The sequence below is a fragment of the Anabrus simplex genome, chromosome 5 (genome assembly GCF_040414725.1).
Source record: "Anabrus simplex isolate iqAnaSimp1 chromosome 5, ASM4041472v1, whole genome shotgun sequence".
NCBI lineage: Eukaryota > Metazoa > Arthropoda > Insecta > Orthoptera > Tettigoniidae > Anabrus > Anabrus simplex.
Genome location: NC_090269.1, coordinates 74,753,741 through 74,773,183, shown reverse-complemented (window position 1 = coordinate 74,773,183; position 19,443 = coordinate 74,753,741). Strand labels below are relative to the sequence as shown.

The window sequence follows — 19,443 nt, the reverse complement described above, 5'->3', positions numbered from 1 at the left end:
TACTAATACTACTTAACTTTTTACTTCTCGTTACAATGCCTTATCACTTTTTCCTTTCTTACCCCATAGTTCCTTTAAACTCATGCTTCTCCCTTTATTCATAGTTCCTCTTACTTCTGCTTCTTCCCTCAAACTATTATTTTCACTATGCGTTTGTCCACTTGCCATTTCTTGCGCTTTTCTCTTCCTCAGCACTTCATAGATTCCTTTTGCAATCGACTCTTTGATCTCTTCCGATCTCGACGCACTAAGATCACACAGTTCACTGCTTCCATTATTTGATCCTTCCTTTGCACCATGTCCGATTTCCCCAGCGCTGCTTTCTGTTGCCTGTCTTTCCTCCACCCTCTTCCCTATCACTGATTCGTGCCTCAGTCCATCCTCTAATGTCAGTAGTTTCGTCACATTCCAACATCTGACCCATATGTCATTAGTTACCACTAATTGCTGCCCCCTAATATGCGCTCTTAATCCCTGAAGTTTGGCCCTTAATAAACGTTTTCTTTTTAGGATTTTCAGATTCTTGTTCTCTTCTCTATCTATGCCTCTCTTAGTCCAGATATTTTCACTCTGTAGGTTCCCCGCGTTTCTTATCACTATTTCAGCCATTAAAGTGAATATTAACATTTTTATAGGCCTGTTTCCATGCGCTGTACCTATCCTTTCCACGTCATCTATATCTACTTCGCTGAAGTTAATTTTCATTTTGTTCTGGATGACGTCCACAACTTAATAAATTGTCGCCACTTTGTCCTCTCCCCTTTCTTCCGGTACCCCATATATAAATAAGCATTTCTTCCTCTGTTCCTGACTACTGCGTTCTATTTCTGTCTTCAGCTTCAACATCTCCTCTTCCATATTTCTTATTTTCTCTCTGAGTAACACAATTTCTCCCACGTTGTTCCCCACTTTGGTCATTGTTTCGTCTGCTTTTTTCTGGATCCATTGTCTCATATTTTTGAACTCCTTCACTTGCTCCTGTATCATAGTTTTAATCTGTTCAAAAGGGCAAACTTCTTCCACAACTTCCCTTACCACTCTCTTTATGACTTCCACATCTTCCCAGCTCATGTTGCCACTGGAAATCGGCCCGGGGTTAATTTCCACGCCTCCTATGACTAACAGAACCATAACCACCGCTGCTACCAACATCCAGTCGCCCTTCATTCCTAGTTCCAATTTACCTTCTTCTATTTTGGCTGTATTCTTCTTCCATCTTCCCTGCCATCTTCCAATGATTACCCGATACTGCTCCACACCAATAATCTTCCTCTTCACTTTCCACTTCCCTCTTTTACTCACCGCTCACACTCCCCGTCACACTCGACTCAGCACATCCGCACCCGTTAATGGCTTAGGTTAGACTGATGGTTTACCGAGATTACAACGGACATCATTATATTGTAGACTATACCAATAAAGATCAACTGACTTATTGGTGCTGCATAGATTTCATGAAAAGTAACTGCAAAGGAAGAATCAGTTTTGGGTAAAGTAGGTCATGTTTGCATTCCGGATGAAGTGTTGAATGCAGTGAGAACAATTCTACGGGGGAGGAGGCTGGAACATGCTAGGGAATCTGACAGTATAATGTTAATAATTTACACTGAAGGAGTAGATCAGCTTTTCAATCGAGGCTGTAGTCTTGCGACGTCGCTGCCATTATATAGAAGTGCCAAAAAATTATTACATCGCATCCGACGGAAAATAATGGGCCTAGAAAAGACCAGATCGACTCAGAAGGAGTAATACTACAGGAAAACCACATAGCCATGAACGACGGTGGAAAATTCCTCCTTGAAGAAGACAACGTTTGTCTAAAGACACAAATCAATGTTTGGCAGCGATAAAGGAATATCTACTTTATCAAATCGTTCCTCATTCTTCGTCGACGGAACCTTCAAACGTTCAAGCAAGCATTTTGGCCAGTTATTTATCATCCACGCTCTCAGAAGTTCTTAGGGAGAAAGATTCTAGGTGACTACGCACTGTTACCAAAGAAGAAACTAGAAAAATATGATCGTTTCCTGAAAGCTATTAAAAGCAACGTACAAGGATGGAAACTTGTGACACTTAATGTGGACTTTGAAGTAGCTATCGTCCAATCAGCTAAAACACTATTTACTGAAGCTGAGATTTTTGGCTGTAGGCTAGCTACCATTTTAATGGAGGAAAATCCAATATTGGGACCTTGTGACTGCGTAGAGAGAAAATGAAATTCGATTTCACATTTGAAATTTTCAGCAATAGCTCATATTATCCCAGAAATGATTAATGGTAGTTGGTTATGCATTCAAAAGAGCACGCCTGAAAACTAGAATTTACAGGCATTTTAAGACTATGTCGTCGATCAATGTTTGGATAACGAGCATATACCAATGAATGTGTGGAACTGTTGCGAAAGGCGGCACCAGACAAAAAACGTTCCTGAAGGTTGGAACCAAAGAATAAACAGGTTAATTTCGAGAGCGCACCCGAATATCCAGTATATTAATTACTGATAAAGACTCTTCGAGATGACGCAGAGTACTACGGTCAACAATTTGAATGAAACCCCCATCTAGCGGCGAGGATAGGAATTATGCCTATCGCACTCCTCTGGGGCAATGATTAATGACTAATAGATGATATGAAATGATATTAGAGAGTGTTGCTGGAATGAAATATGACAGGGAAAATCGGAGTACCCGGAGAAAAACTGTCACGCCTCCGCTTTTTCCAGTACAAATCTCCCATGGAGTGACTGGAATTTGAAACACGGAAGCCAGTGGTGAGAGGCCAGCGCGCTGTCGCCTGAGCTATGGAGGCTCTACATTTTTTAACATATGGGGGCATTTCAAAAACACAGCACTCTTAGTTTTGAATGGAATAAAAAATCGAAATAATGACACTATACATACATCAAAATTTCGCAAATATTTCCTTCTAGAGTTAAAATTAAACCACTAATACGAGGTATAAATATGCATTTCATGCATAGAGCAATTTTCACGTTCTTCGTGGCCTTTCTCTTTCTAACACCGATAGAAATGTTTAAAGGACGTATGTTCGCCCGGTTGTATTTCCCATCAAAACAATGAACACCGCCACTACCTTTTGTAACACCCTTGAGAATATAGTGGACAATTAGAGATAAAGTAGAAAAGGAGTGAAAACAGAAAGAACGACATAGTACTGACCTGAACTGCTGCGATGTCATAATCCGTGTGCACCTCGTCGTACAGAGCATGGAGGACAATGTTCTTGGCAGCAGACACTACTCCTCCTTCCTCTCTGACTGCTGTGCCAGCGCGGAGACTAATCCTCTCCGTAGCAGTGCTGAAGAATGATTAGAAGAAACTGCAAATTCACTACCATAAACATAATCTATTTAGTCCATGCATTGGCCATAAATTACAGTTAACTGCACAGTCGTTGAAAGAACACACATGTTAAAATTTCGTTTGATATTACGTCTTTTGCGGCGATATGTAACCCTGGCCTTGTTCAGCAGCTTGTAGTAGTAAGCAGCATTGATTGTGCGTCACTCATGCCCGACGATCTTCGTCATTAATGTCTTTAACTGCACGAATGTTTTCGTCTGTAATGCTGGTCCAAGGACGGCGATCGTGTTGCTGATTTTCCACCCGTTCTCGTCCTTCCTTGAACGTTTCATGCCAGGCAAACACACGCGTCCTTGACAATTGAGGGGCTATCTGACGGTGAGTGTGGTCTAGAAAGCCAAGAATAACGGCCGAGAGGATCCGTCGTGCTGACCATACGACACCTCGTAATTTGTAAATCTTCGGGCTGAGCAGCGGTCGCTTGGTAGACCGTGGTCGGGTATGATGCGCAAAGGTATCACCCAAATATCACTATAAAATTTGTCACAAATGGAACATAACAATTGCTTTTACACATATCAAGTGAAAAATCCCTGGCAAATTAATAAATACCGTCTTTATTTGAGAAATATGAAAACATACTTAAGGCTTGTGGACAGGACTGGTTTATGTCGTACTCCGCTGCTGGTGCCGTCTTTTGTTACTTTCTTCAGGTCCAGGGCTAGCACCGTGCAATGGGAGTGCTATGTCTGTGGATTCTCATTATCTTTGGCCAGTACAAACAGCAAAATGGAGGTCAAAAGAAAAATAGCATGATCCCTGGACCAATAAATATTTTTATTTCTGTTCGAAAGAAAGTAGCTCGTTCCCTGGACCAATAAATCACCAGTCCACTGAATTTTTCTTGTGTACATTGGCCATACCATTTTGTCGCCTATTAAATATTGCATATCGCGATACAATTCATGAAATGATGTCATTAACAAGTGAAGAATGAAACGAAAGCAAAGAACTTCAGTGAACACAGATATCACACACGAAATTGTTCAAAGTGTAAGACAAAAGACATACGTGTGTCACTGTGAGCGCAACACCAAATGTACTTGTAATGTGGTAAAGTACGTATTAATATTCTTCAAAAAACATATTTCTTAATTTGCCAGGGATTTTTCACTTGATATGTGTAAAAGTAATTATTATGTTCCATTTGTGACAAATTTTATAGTGATATTTAGGTGATACCAATGCGCACTATACCCCCGTGGTCCTTCGGGGCTGTCGCGCCATGGTGTTTGCTTTTTGGTTTAATTGTTTTTTAACGTGCCAATAAATCTAACGACACGAGGCTGACGTATTTGAGCACCTTTAAATACCATCAGACTGAGCCAGAATCGAACCTACCAAATTGAACTGAGAAGGCCAGTGCTCCACCGCCTGAGCTACTCAGTCCTGCGGCCCTATTTTTGAAGTAAAGTTATTCTGAATAAGCAGAATAGGATTAGGTCCTCCATATACCGCCAGAACCCAATCAACTTCGATTGAACTCCATTGCCATTGTTAGACTAACATTTAACACTACTACCGTCGTTAGCTGGTAGTTGCTTAGGATATGGTTTTCAACTCTTTTTCATCAAAGGGGCGAATTTCCTTCAGCCTGATTCATAATATCCATAGCTTCGTTATTTTTAAAATTATGGACCTAACCGTACTTTTTACGAGCGAGAATGCAGTATGTTATACAGACGAATAAATTATCGCTTGCATCAACATCATCTCACACATTTTCCACCACGATCTTGTTTGAACATTCAGCCAATACACGGTGGAATATTTTTGTTACACTGCATAGAACTGTATAGTAAGTATAAAAGTGCTTCGCATGCACATCCGCATGGGCAGGCAGAATCTTCCAGTGTAGTAAAAATGCGGACAGATATTGAACTTTGATGGATACGTGGGTTACATCCGGTTATGGTAGCGACATACAGGCAGAATGTTCACATTCTTTTACTGAATGCAGTCCATCACTCACATATTAGAGATTACATTTAAAACATGGATAGACTGGTTAAGTGTAAGAAAGGGAGTACATCCCTAACTTTGCCTGGATAAATAAAACATATTATTATTATTATTATTATTATTTGCTATTTGCTTTACGTCGCACCGACACAGATGTCTTATGGCGACGATGGGATGGGAAAGGCCTAGGAAGTGGAAGGAAGCGGCCGTGGCCTTAATTAAGGTACAGCCCCGGCATTTGCCTGGTGTGAAAATGGGAAACCACGGAAAAACCATCTTCAGGGCTGCCGACAGTGGGGCTCGAACCCACGATCTCCCGATTACTGGATACTGGCCGCACTTAAGCGACTGCAGCTATCGTACGTATAAGGTATGTATAAAAATACGATTCAAGTGTATAACCGTGCCCTTGATTAGGGTACAGCCCCAGCATTTGCCGGTTCCAAGTTCGATTTGTAACCATCATTCTGCTATGGATTTAAACCCGGAGACCCGCTGAACTGGAAACTGCAACGCTGTTCATTTACCAAGGTAATCGGGCAGTCCACTCTCATCGGTTTAATTCACGGTTCTTAACAGAACAAGAGCTGTATTCGCACCAACACACATAGGTCTTATAGCGACGGTACGGACAGAAAAGATCTAGGAATAGAAAGAAGTCCCTTGGCGTGGCTAGGAATAGGCTGCTAATAGTCGCCATATTGCGCATTACTCCCTAGGCCGTCAAAGTAGAAAAAATACATTTTGAATAAGCCAGGGTCGAATATGCTAAGTTGTTGACAGATAACGTTGAGGTGACGGAATTTTGTTCCGCAGCCCCTCTAGATAATCTCAACTCGGTAGAATATTATTTTATCGGATTAAATTTTTACAATATTCCACTTTCTAATGAATGTATGTTAGCGAGCCGGTGAACAGTAGCCTACAATGGGACGAGTGTGTAAGCAGAAAATCGACACCCGTTTTCCTGTCGTGCTCGCTCACAGGAGACCCTCGCTGCTCACTGCCGATATATATCATGCAATGTGCAGAACACTTTCTTTACTTCGCGATTCCAGTCGCAACCCATCACTAAAGGAATCTATATACACTGACTGACAGACCAAATGCAACACCAAGAAGGAGTGGTCAGAACTTTATGCCAATTGCAGGGTAGACTGACGTCACTGAGGTATGCGCATGATGTGAAATGCGCCGCTGTGCTGCGCACGTAGCGAACGATAAATGGGACACGGCGTTGGCGAATGGCCAACTTCGTACCGTGATTTCTCAGCCGACAGTCATTGAAGAACGTGTTGTCGTGTGCCACAGGACACGTGTATAGCTAAGAATGCCAGGCCGCCGTCAACGGAGGCATTTCCAGCAGACAGACGACTTTACGAGGGGTATGGTGATCGGGCTGAGAAGGGCAGGTTGGTCGCTTCGTCAAATCGCAGCCGATACCCATAGGGATGTGTCCACGGTGCAGCGCCTGTGGCGAAGATGGTTGGCGCAGGGACATGTGGCACGTGCGAGGGGTCCAGGCGCAGCCCGAGTGACGTCAGCACGCGAGGATCGGCGCATCCGCCGCCAAGCGGTGGCAGCCCCGCACGCCACGTCAACCGCCATTCTTCAGCATGTGCAAGACACCCTGGCTATTCCAATATCGACCAAAACAATTTCCCGTCGATTGGTTGAAGGAGGCCTGCACTCCCGGCGTGGCGTCCGCTCAGAAGACTACCATTGACTCCACAGCATAGACGTGCACGCCTGGCATGGTGCCGGGCTAGAGCGACTTGGATGAGGGAATGGCGGAACGTCGTGTTCTCCGATGAGTCACGCTTCTGTTCTGTCAGTGATAGTCACCGCAGACGAGTGTGGCGTCGGCGTGGAGAAAGGTCAAATCCGGCAGTAACTGTGGAGCGCCCTACCGCTAGACAACGCGGCATCATGGTTTGGGGCGCTATTGCCTATGATTCCATGTCACCTCTAGTGAGTATTCAAGGCACGTTAAATGGCCACCGCTACGTGCAGCATGTGCTGCGGCCGGTGGCACTCCCGTACCTTCAGGGGCTGCCCAATGCTCTGTTTCAGCAGGATAATGCCCGCCCACACACTGCTCGCATCTCCCAACAGGCTCTACGAGGTGTACAGATGCTTCCGTGGCCAGCGTACTCTCCGGATCTCTCACCAATCGAACACGTATGGGATCTCATTGGACGCCGTTTGCAAACTCTGCCCCAGCCTCGTACGGACGACCAACTGTGGCAAATGGTTGACAGAGAATGGAGAACCATCCCTCAGGACACCATCCGCACTCTTATTGACTCTGTACCTCGATGTGTTTCTGCGTGCATCGCCGCTCGCGGTGGTCCTACATCCTACTGAGTCGATGCCGTGCGCATTGTGTAACCTGCATATCGGTTTGAAATAAACATCAATTATTCGTCCGTGCCGTCTCTGTTTTTTCCCCAACTTTCATCCCTTTCGAACCACTCCTTCTTGGTGTTGCATTTGCTCTGTCAGTCAGTGTAAATAAAGAGAAGTACATCACATGAACGGCAACAACAATCGAAATCAACCTTTCTTTCACCACATATTAACATTCCATTGAAAAGCAGGAGCTTTGAAGTTACGAATGAAGTTTGACAGCCCCCGTCTCAGGTAAATAGAAAAATAAAATACGAGGGTTGGAACTTAAATATTGGCAACACTGCTTTGGAGACGCTATGCAACAGAATCAAATATTGTCGCTGATAGCACACGTTGGTTACATACCTACCTTACCTCAGAGCAAATGGACTCGCCCTTCCCACATCACCTGCGTGCGCACAAGCGAGAGAAACACAGCCACTTGTGAGCTAGCGGTCTAACGTAACGTTGTCACTATGTTTTCCAAAGAGGAACAACGGAGTTGGATCAAGATTGAATGTGCCATAGGTCGTACAGCACGACAGTGTCATCAAGGTCTTCAAGAGGCTTGCGGGGAATCTGCATTGCCTTACAGAACAGTGGCACGTTGGGTAAAAGCCTTCAGCGATGGTCGGCAAACTATGGTGGACATTCATCGGGCAGGTCGTCCTACGAACGTCAGTGAAGTAGAAGTGCATGCTCTTGCCGCGATACTGGGCAGTGATCGATGAAGGAACCACTTCGTGGCATTCGCTTCAGAACTGTTGCAGAGATTCGACAGACAGTAGACCGCTCAATTCGCACCATCAACAGAATAGGCTCTGCTATTGATATACTACGACTTCCACATTGCTGGCAACGGGTTATATACAACGCTGATGACTACATTAAAGGACAGTAAAGGTTGTTAACATGTAACTCTTTTGTATCTGTTGTAAATAAATAGTTGCCACTGTTTAAGTTCTTACCTTCGTATTTGCAATTATTCTAGTCATGTTCAGGGTGTCATAGAAGAATTTTTAGTGGATAGTTATGGCATTTTAACTCTGATAGTGCAGAAAATCCCAACTCCTCTAGTACAGGCTAGAAGCATTAGAACATAGAATTTGGCAACAATTCTTTATACAACTTTAACAGACTCTACACGACACACAAATATTTACACAACGTAAGCGTGAGCTGACAGTGAATCAATCGTCTCTATTTGGAGTGGAATCTTCTCTAAACAGTTATTATTTGTTAATGCATGATCTAATTTCTAGCGGTAACTTACTGACGAACGCAGTATCCTGTTGTGATAGCCCAAGTGTCGCTGATAAGAGCTGCTCCACATTTGTGAACTCCGTCCAACTGCAGGGAGAGCTACAAAAACGTCATAAAAACAAACACTTTATCTAGGAAAACTAAAAACTGTTATATTGATCATATATTACTCTGCGACCTAGTAGGACTAGAGTATTATATTATTATTATTATTATTATTATTATTATTATTATTATTATTATTATTATTATTATTATTATATTTGTCTTTATTTGTAGTCGCGAAGTTAGGACTCATGGTTCTCTCTTACACTTAACCACACTTCATTAACAGTGTACATCTAAGAATAATATTCAGAATTTTATGTTGTAACTACCATTACGAACTAGAAACAAAATATGAAACAAAATAGCATGAGCACTATAAATACTCTCAGTCCTATCTTAAAACTATAGTTACAAATTAAAAGTTGAATAACACAAAATAACATACTGTAAGCACAGTAAACGTACATTCACTTTACAAAATTCATTCAGCCTGGCGGCACACATCGAGGAGATCCTCACGGCAAGACGACTTAAAGGAATTTAAGGATTTTAAGGCTCTAATGTTGTGGGGGAGAGAATTCCATATTCTAGCTCCATTCACAACAAAGGAACGGCTAAATGCTGCTGACATGCTGAGAGGGATAGCAAGTGTACTGCCGGAGGATGTGTAAATGCTGGTGGAAAGAGGAAAGGAAATTGAGTTGTGAAGATAAGTAGCATGGAATATTCTCGTTTAATACCCGAAAGATTAATACTGCCACGTGGAGGTTTCTGTATTGTTCAAATTGTAGAAGGGAAAGTTGACGATAATAAGGGGTAACATGAACATCATAGCGTAAGGAGAAGACAAATCTATACATGGTTCATGAACCAATTTAGTTGTTCTCTCGTGGCATCAGTTAGTACTGCGTCACAGTAGGAAAATATAGGAAGGATAAGAGTATTTATAAGCCTAATTCTCATGTTTAGTGGCAGCATATTTTGATGATATTTTAGTGGGTTAAGGGAGGCGTACTCTTTTCTACAGATATTTGTAATGTGCTCTCCCGAGTTAAGATTCTCGTTTATAGAGCAAAACGGAACGTCAAAATTGGCGAGCAGGCACCAAGATGGCATCAAATTAAAATGTCCGCACACGGTATCTGAGGACATATTATTATTATTCATATACATCAGCTTATAATTGCATTTAACTTGTTTCATATAAGTATCTTCATTCGTAGCATCAGCTCCGAGTACACCAACGTTTCGTGAAAAAACCTGTACCAATGTAATATCAGTACAGGCGTATGTACTATATATAATTAACTTGGGACATGATTGAGGAGAACGTACACATGGCGTCTTAGACATCACACCAGCATTGCTTTGGAGATGAAGTAGGAGACAATAGAAAACTTATTTGGATGGCCGGGAATGAGGTTTGTAATAATAATAATAATAATAATAATAATAATAATAATAATAATAATAATAATAATGTTATTTGCTTTACGTCCCACTAACTGCTCTTTTACGATTTTCGGACACGCCGAGGTGCCGGAATTTAGTCCCGTACGAGTTCTTTTACGTGCCAGTAAATCTACCGACACGAGGCTGACGTATTTGAACACCTTCAAATACCACCGGACTGAGCCAGGATCGAACCTGACAAGTTGGGGGTCAGAAGGTCAGCGCCTCAACCGTCTGAGTCACTCAGCCCGACGCGAATGAGGTTTATAAATATAAATATAAATATAAATATAAATATAAATATAAATATAAATATAAATATAAATATAAATATAAATATAATGTCTCAGTCTCCTCCAGAATCCTCACTAGCCTCCATGGCCAACAGTTTGCACCCTCCAAAAATATTATTAACAAATATTATTAAACAAGAATATATGTTCTTTTTTTTTTTTGCTAGGGGCTTTACGTCGCACCGACACAGATAGGTCTTATAGCGACGATGGGATAGGAAAGGCCTAGGAGTTGGAAAGAAGCGGCCGTGGCCTTAATTAAGGTACAGCTCCAGCATTTGCCTGGTGTGGAAATGGGAAACCACGGTAAACCATCTTCAGTTCTGCCGACAGTGGGATTCAAACCAACTATCTCCTGGATGCAAGCTCACAGCCGCGCGCTCCTAACCGCACGGCCAACTCGCCCGGTGAAACTACCTTTGGGTAACAGTTACCAGTAAAGTAAACAGTTTTCAGCTTGATGATAAACATAGCACGAAAGGAACGGGGTTATATTCCAGGATGACCGAAAATCTAAACAAACCCCGTGGCACTACAGCCCTGTTGGAACTTAGCCTACCATGTGACCACTGCCAAGCCCGAAGACCTGTAAATTATAAAGGAACACGTCAGTTAACGCGGACGAATCCTCCCAGCAGTTATTCTTTGGTTTCTAGACTGAGTCTACTTATCGTCAGACAGTTCCTCAATTATTCACATGTAGGCTGAGTGGACCTCGAACCAGTTCTCAGATCCAGATAAAAAGTATCTGACCAGACCAAGAAAAGAGCCAGGGGCTTCTATCTAAGACACAGGCTCTAGGAGGACGAATGCTTTTATTGTAGAGTACATAGTCATTGCACTCTACGGTCATCTTTCCTACTATAGTAGCATAGTTGCTTCGCACTGTGTAGACTATTCTAAACTTATTTTTATTTAACAATTTCAATTAAACCATAATCAGTTTAAGAGCTGCCTAGCCGAGGTGATAGAAGTACGGTTGGTTCACATAGAGAGGAGTGACGCATCGATCGGATAAGGGTCCCTCACGCTAGTTTCTAGATGTTCTAACTGCATCGCATGCATACCGTGGCATGCCGGAGCATGAGTCTTTCCTTGACATTTCTTAGATGCTCCACTGTCTTCTGTTGATAGTTCTTACTTGCTCCATTCATAGCGCTCACATCGGCTTTATTACTTGCAATCAGGGAGTAAATAATGCATTCAGTGAGTGGTTGCCAGCTGCACAATTCAGAAACCGTGGTACAGCTTTCTTTTTTATTGGCCTGCGCTGACGCTCTGACTAGTGACAGAAAACCATTGGTCTAACACGTCAGGTGTGTTTAGCAGAGAGCCTGTCGAAGGGAGTAAAACCTTTATCGCGTCGGCCACTGGTCCACATTGCTTAGGATATTTTCTTGTGCGGTAGTTGGAAACAAAATCTAGCGCTGTTTGTTTATGGAACTGACGATGCGTGATTAATGAAGTGATGATCAATTGTTGTTTAAAGGTGCCTAACATCCAGGTCATCGGCCCAAGTTTTAAAAGTAAATTTACTTCTTCTTCGGGCGGGTTGGTGGGTGCCTGGCATTCATAGCGAACACATCTCTCCTCTACGGTAACACGAGGTAAGATTTCCGATATTTACCTTTCGCTATAATTTGATTTACGCTGGGGGTCTTTATTCGGTCTAGGAAGCCAAGAATAACGGCCAAGAGGATTCGTCGTGCTGACCACACGACACCTCGTAATCTGCAGGCCTTTGGGCTGAGCAGCGGTCACTTGGTAGGTCAAGGCCCTTCAAGGGCTGTAGTGCCATGGGGTTTGGTTTGGTTTGGGAGTCTTTATTCCACCTCTCCTGGATATGAGTGATTCCCCGCCTGGAAGGCTAAACATTTTAGAAATTTTAGAAATTTAAAAATTTAAGAAGATTAAGAAAGGAGATTTCCACTTTCGAAGACGCACATGGCGCTGGGGTTCACTTAGCCTACATCAAAATTGAGTACCAAGTTAATTCTTAGGGCCACATTTGACCGAGTGTCGAGCTAACCATTCTACCCCACCAACTGTTCAGGTTACGGATAGTGGAATTCTTTACATTCCACCTCTTCCATGGCCTTCAAGGTATGTACCTACGAAGACAACTTTCGTGTTTTCTATTTTTTATGGTATGAAACATTTTGTCTGGGCAGCCTTCCAGTAGTAGGGAACTTCCATACAAACACTTCATGCTTACCTGAAAAGGAAAATCCGATATATTGGCTGGACTGCCTCCTACGATTCGCTTCTGTCTGTGAAATCCGTGTTCCGAAGCCTTCAAGTTTCCTAGATGGGAAGAAAACAAGGAATAAGCAGGGAGAGAAAATGAAATGAATGCGAAGTTCACTCTCATGGATGCAATACAGGACTATGTATCGTTTACGAGCCTGTATGGTGTGTGAATACGGGAAACACATCGTTTGGCCAGAGCTACTCTGTGCAGGCATTTTAATTTAAGGCTATTTAGGTGGCCTGAGTGTCAATTTTGACGTTCTGTTTTACTCTGCTAGATGGCTGAGATGGCGATCTGTGGCTGTGTTGTAATTAATTTTTGTCGTATAAACAACAAATGTGTATCTAGAGATCTTTTACATGCCGACATTGCACGGCACTCTCTGCCGAGTTTGAACTCACAGTCGTGGGATTCAAAAGCCAGCACTCTGCCCTTGATCGCATAGGGAGAGCGTACTGGCACGTTAAGGAAGAATGCACATCTTTCGTTGGTTTACATGCTGGCTTGACTTATTTTTCTAACTCATCATTGGCGTCGAATCATTATTGATCAAGATGTTTGTAAAAGGAAATAAATATCATTGGGCACACATTGACAAAGTATATCACTCATGTATTCGTCAAGACTATCGGTCCTGTCTGCAGAGAATTCTTTGTTTATTCATAACGTTCATATAAGTGTCAACAATTTGTCAATGCATTTCCATTCAGTGCTCAAATTTTGCGATAAAAGAAAACCATATTATGGAGCGTACCTCACATTCGGCAGAATTCTGGATCTCTGCAGCCATTTCTAACACCACTTAACGTATCACTGCTGGATGAACCCGAGGAGAAAGAAAAGATCACGGTAAAGACAGTGAAGCCACAATACGCATTACAAATTTACCCTTCGATAAACATGTGATATATACTTACTTCCTAGGATAGAAGAGGTATCTTTCGATCTCGTTAGGTTTGTTTCTCTTGTCCTATTCTATAAATCGTTAATGTGACCCCATTAACTACTTATCCATTTGCACTCAAACTGAGGTTTTCCTTTTACTATCATTGGTCATTAATAAAATTATGTTTGGAGTCTCGCTGTTCATATACATATCTTTTCTACATCCAACCAGCTCATTTTTTAAATTTTCTATTATTATTATTATTATTATTATTATTATTATTATTATTATTATCGTCTGTCATAATAAAACTCTGTAACAATTATTGTTAGGAAGCCATTATTTTGCAGTGTCGAGTCAGTTAATATCACTTATAAGTTTACAGCCTGTCAAAACACGAAATATAATAGACATGATAATAAGCTTTTAGGCCTTTGCCGTGTCAAGAAAACAAGGTGAAATTCTGTGCGTTTCGCAAAGAACCTTCTCCGCGTCTTCAGAAGAAAATCTCGTATGTTCATGGGAAAGACTTCGGTAATAATGAAGGTTTGAATTTAAGAACGCTTTACCAGAATTTAAGAACGCTTTACCAAGACCAGCTACATTACATCAGACCGTAACAGAGGAAAAAAATATGGCGGACATTGGTGGGCGAGATGAGAGGTTAAGGAGAAGATAATGTATGTTTATTCTGAGTCACCTAAAGAATACATCACAAGTCAAAGGTCATGAAATGCAACTCCTTAACTCAAATTATGAATAATTATGAACTAAAAGCAATGTAATCGCATAATTCTAATTGTAATTTCAGGGGAAAAATAAGGAAGGGAGAATTATTTTATCAACGTCAGGTTGAAACAGACACACACACATTATGAAAATATTTCGCGTATGAAACTCCGAACGCAAATAAGATAGATGACAACGAATAACATTATTAACCTTACATGAAATACCATGTAATATCATTAACAATAGCCTATTTCGTAAAACACGCAAACAAACAAATTTCTAGAACAAAATTTCAACTCTCCACAATCCACTTGAATTGCTGAGTAGGTACAGTGATATTAAATATCACAACATTTTTACGATACTGTTGAACATCTAAAGCACTCAGAACTCATCGGATTTGATGGCACATCATCCTCTTGTAATTTCTACATAAAAAGAAGGTAATCATCTTCTGCCTTTGTTAGTGTCAGTGAAACAACTGTAGATTTTCCCATTCAGCGTGGTGTAAAAGAAGGTGACCCCATCTCACCAAAGCACTTCTCTGCAGTCTAAGAAATGGCAATGTCCAAAATTCAATGGAAAGATCGAGGCATCAGAATCAATGGGAGGAAGCTGAATCACTTGAGATTTGCGGACGATATGGCATTGTTGGCTAACGATAAGGAAGAACTACAATCACAAGTACGCGATCTTGTACTAGTTTGTCAGCAAGTAGGCCTTAAGATTAATCTGTCCAATACAAAGATCATACATAACAAGTGGACAACTTCAGAAAATGTAGTGATAGAGGGAATAACTATTGAAAATGTTGGTGAATAAATCAGCATGAAAGGAAATATTAGTCATGAAGTTTTCCGAAGAATCAAGTTAGGATGGCAGGCATTTGGACGATATTTAACCGTCTTCAAATCCAACATGTCTGTAAAACTAAAGAAGCAAGTTCATGACCAATGCATTCTCCTTGTCGTGACCTATGCCTGCGAGACCTGGACACGAATGAGTTCACTAAACGGAAACTAAGAACTGCCCAGAGGGGAATGGAGAGGTATATGATTGGGTTTACCAGAAGAGATAGAAAGATGGCCCATGACATAAGAGCAGTCACAAATGTCGTTGACATCATAACGAGAATATCAACCTTGAAGTGGCAATGGGCAGGACATGTGGCCCGAAGAAGGGATGACAGATAGACCAAGGTTCTTCTCGAATGGAGCCCAAGAGATAAAATGAGACCGCGAGGAAGACCACCGGATCGCTGGGACAAAGACATCCGCAAAATCGCCGGAGTTAATTGGTAAAACATCGCTCAAGATCGCTGGAAGTGGAGGCAACTCCTAAAAACTTATCTAAGTTTCAGACTTCAAGAGGCCACATTAGTTATTAATAGAACTGGCTGATTGTGGTTGCGAATAATCATTTCAACACATGATAAATGGGGTTAGATTTCGTTTACGTATCTCCGTTGTAAAACACTAAAATTGATTAAATTACATCATCCTCATACCCGTTTAAAACATGTTCAAATCTCAGTCGTAACTCTGGGTCAATCCGGGATTGATTTAATTTTGTGGTTAGGTACGTTGGCTGATTGGGGAAAATGCTAGGATAGGCAACATAACTTCAGAAGTTTGCGTGGCACCCGAACTGGGTCACCACCTAGGCCTGTTATAGTTATAATATCTTCCCTAATAATAAATTTGATATAAAAATATTATTAATGCACACAACACTAGTATCACTTTGTTCGATGTTTTCCTATGAATGCACCTACTCAATTGACCTTAATAATAGTTTTTTTTTTTTTTTTTTTGATATCTGAACAATGAAGCTTTTGCTCTGCCCCTATAATTGGACTTACATCCAGACACACAGCACATACGACCCTTCTGATTAAACTACCGTACAAACATACTGCATGGGTAAGTGAAATTATAAAGAAAACTGTTTTTGGGAAGAACACGAGGACAATCACCTTATCACCTCCGGGAGCGCAGCGAGGGATCCAGTCGGCCGTGGTCTATAGTAAGTGGTTCTCTCGTTCGTCACCAGATGACTCACTGTGCGCTAGCCTTCTGAGTGGGGGGTGACGACACCATCTTTCCTCCAATTAAGATGTTTCTTACTTCATCGTACGTGCAAGGTTATCAGACGACTCAGGGACAAATAATGGTAGAATAAATAAATTTAAAAAAATAAAAAATAAAGTGCAACGAAAGATTGACAGGATAGAAGAATAGAACAGAGCTGAAGATAGAAAGAAAAGTACGTGTACAGCAGAAAAACGAAAATAATGAGTGAGAGTCACGAAGAAAGGCAAAAGGAGGGCGTACTCCAACAAGATTGAAGAGACGAGAGTGAAGTACCATTCTTACTTCAACCTCGTTTTAGTACGTCATCCCCCCTTCCCGACTCTCAATCATTTTTCTCGCTAACCGAGCGAGTTAGCAGTGCGGTTAGGGGCGCGAAGCTGTGAGCTTGCATTAGAAAGAAAGTGGGTTCGAACCCCACTGTCGGCATCCCTGAAGATGGTTTTCCGTGGTTTCCCATTTTCACACCAGGCAAATGCTTGGGCTGTACCTTAATTAAGGCCACGGCCGCTTCCTTCCAACTCCTAGACCATGCAATCGCTGAGACTGTACCTTGATTAAGGCCACGGCTGCTACTCTCACACTCCTAGCCCTTTCCTATCCCAACGTCGCCATAAGACCTATCTGTGTCGGTGCGACGTAAAGCAACTTGTAAAAGAAGTTTTTTTTTTTCTTTACGAGAGTTTCTTCTGAAGACGCGGAGTAAAATTCTCTACGAAACGTAAAGAATTTTACCTTGTTTTCTAACATGGTAGTCCGGCTGCATGACTAAATGTTTAGCGTGTTGGCCTTTGAACTAAGGGGACCCGGATTCGATTCCCGGCTGACTCGAGGATTCTCTCGTTCACTAGTTAATTCCGAGGGTTTAGGGGCTGGGTATGTGTGCCATTTTCAGCATTAGAATTAATCATAGATAGAGCCCCATTCTCACAGACGCTCAGGTCATCTATCAGTCGTCACCTCGAAAGACCTGCACCAGGCCTCCCCGATGGCCGCACGCTATTATTATTATTATTATTATTATTATTATTATTATTATTATTATTATTTGACATGGCAAAAGTCCAAAAGCTTATTATCATGTCTACAACTATGGGCCGTGAAAACATCAATCACGGGGCGAGTTGGCCGTGCGCGTAGAGGCGCGCGGCTGTGAGCTTGCATCCGGGAGATAGTAGGTTCGAATCCCACTATCGGCAGCCCTGAAGATGGTTTTCCGTGGTTTCCCATTTTCACACCAGGCAAATGCTTGGGCTGTACCTTAATTAAGGCCACGGCCGCTTCCTTCCAACTCCTAGGCCTTTCCTATCCCATCGTCGCCATAAGACCTATCTGTGTCGGTGCGACGTAAAGCCCCTAACAAAAAAACAAAAAAAAACATCAATCTTAATACAAAATGTGGACTAATACTTAGAACACTGTAAAATACCTGTAAAAACAAATCTGAGGATGAACTTCTAGAATGAAACATGTCAATCTACATTTAATCGTCCATTATTTGCAGTTATAGGTATGTTATAGTGCCCTGTTTGTTATATTACGACCGAGCTCGATAGCTGCAGACGCTTAAGTGCGGCCAGTATCCAGTATTCGGAAGATAGTGGGTTCGAACCCCACTGTCGGCAGCCCTGAAGATGGTTTTCCGTGGTTTCCCGTTTTCACACCAGGCAAATGCTGGGGCTGTACCTTAATTAAGGCCTCGGCCGCTTCCTTCTCACTCCTAGGCCTTTCCCATCCCATCGTCACCATAAGACCTATCTGTGTCGGTGTGACGTAAAACAAATTGTAAATAAAAAATGTTGTATTTCGTGTTTCGACAGGCTGAAAAAATTATGAGGTCTATATACGTTATTATTCTTATTATTATATTATATTATATTATATTATATTATATTATATTATATTATATTAGACTATTATCATCATTATTTATTTATTAATTCGTTTACATCCACGCTTGTATTTTCCCTCGGACTTAGCGAGTGATCCCACCTCTACCCAACCAATGGCAGTGTCCTGTAGCGTGAGACGTTTGGTTGGGGGATACAACTGAGGAGAAGGACCAGTACCTCACCTAGGTAGCCTCATTTGCTATGCTGCACAGCGGCTTTGTGGGGGAATGAGACGATTGGAAAGCATAGAGAAGGAAGAGATAAGGAAGCTGCCGTGACCCTAAGTTAGGTACGTTCCCGGCATTTGTCTGGAGGAGAAGTGGGAAACCACGGAAAATCACTTCAAGGATGGTTGAGATGAATCGAACCCATGTCTACTCGGGTGACCTCTCGAGGATGAGTGGACCCCGTTCCAGTCCTCGTACCACTTTTTAAATTTCGTGGCAGAGCCGGGAATCGAACCCGAACCTCCGGGGGTGGCAGCTAATCACACTAACCACTAGATCACATAGGTGGGCATTATTATTTGTATTATTATATTATTATTATTATTATTATTATTATTATTATTATTATTATTATTATTATTAATTCAAACTACCTATAGGGATTAGACAAGGCTGTAAATTTTCACCCTTTTCGTTCATAGTTTACATGGATCATTTACTGAAATGTATAACGTGGTAGGGAAGGAATCCATTGCGTGGAAATGTAATAAGCAGTTCGGCCTATGGCGACGACTTGGTCTTTGTGTTTAAAGCTTGCAGTGTAATTTCTTGGAGCTTGAAAAGAGGTGGAGC

The 19,443-nt window shown here is 41.8% G+C and overlaps 1 protein-coding gene across 1 annotated transcript in view; it reads right to left on the bottom strand.

The window, feature by feature from the left end:
- The window catches only part of LOC136873757 (trypsin-1), a 35,873-nt gene that overhangs the window by 15,639 nt on the left and 791 nt on the right, over positions 1–19,443 (bottom strand). Inside the window, exons 2-4 of the mRNA XM_067146943.2 lie at positions 13,008–13,096; positions 9,010–9,098; positions 3,180–3,318 (exon numbers count right to left, since the gene is read on the bottom strand). Of these exons, the coding sequence (XP_067003044.2) occupies positions 3,180–3,318; positions 9,010–9,098; positions 13,008–13,096 (317 nt within the window). The remainder of the gene's footprint in view (positions 1–3,179; positions 3,319–9,009; positions 9,099–13,007; positions 13,097–19,443) is intronic.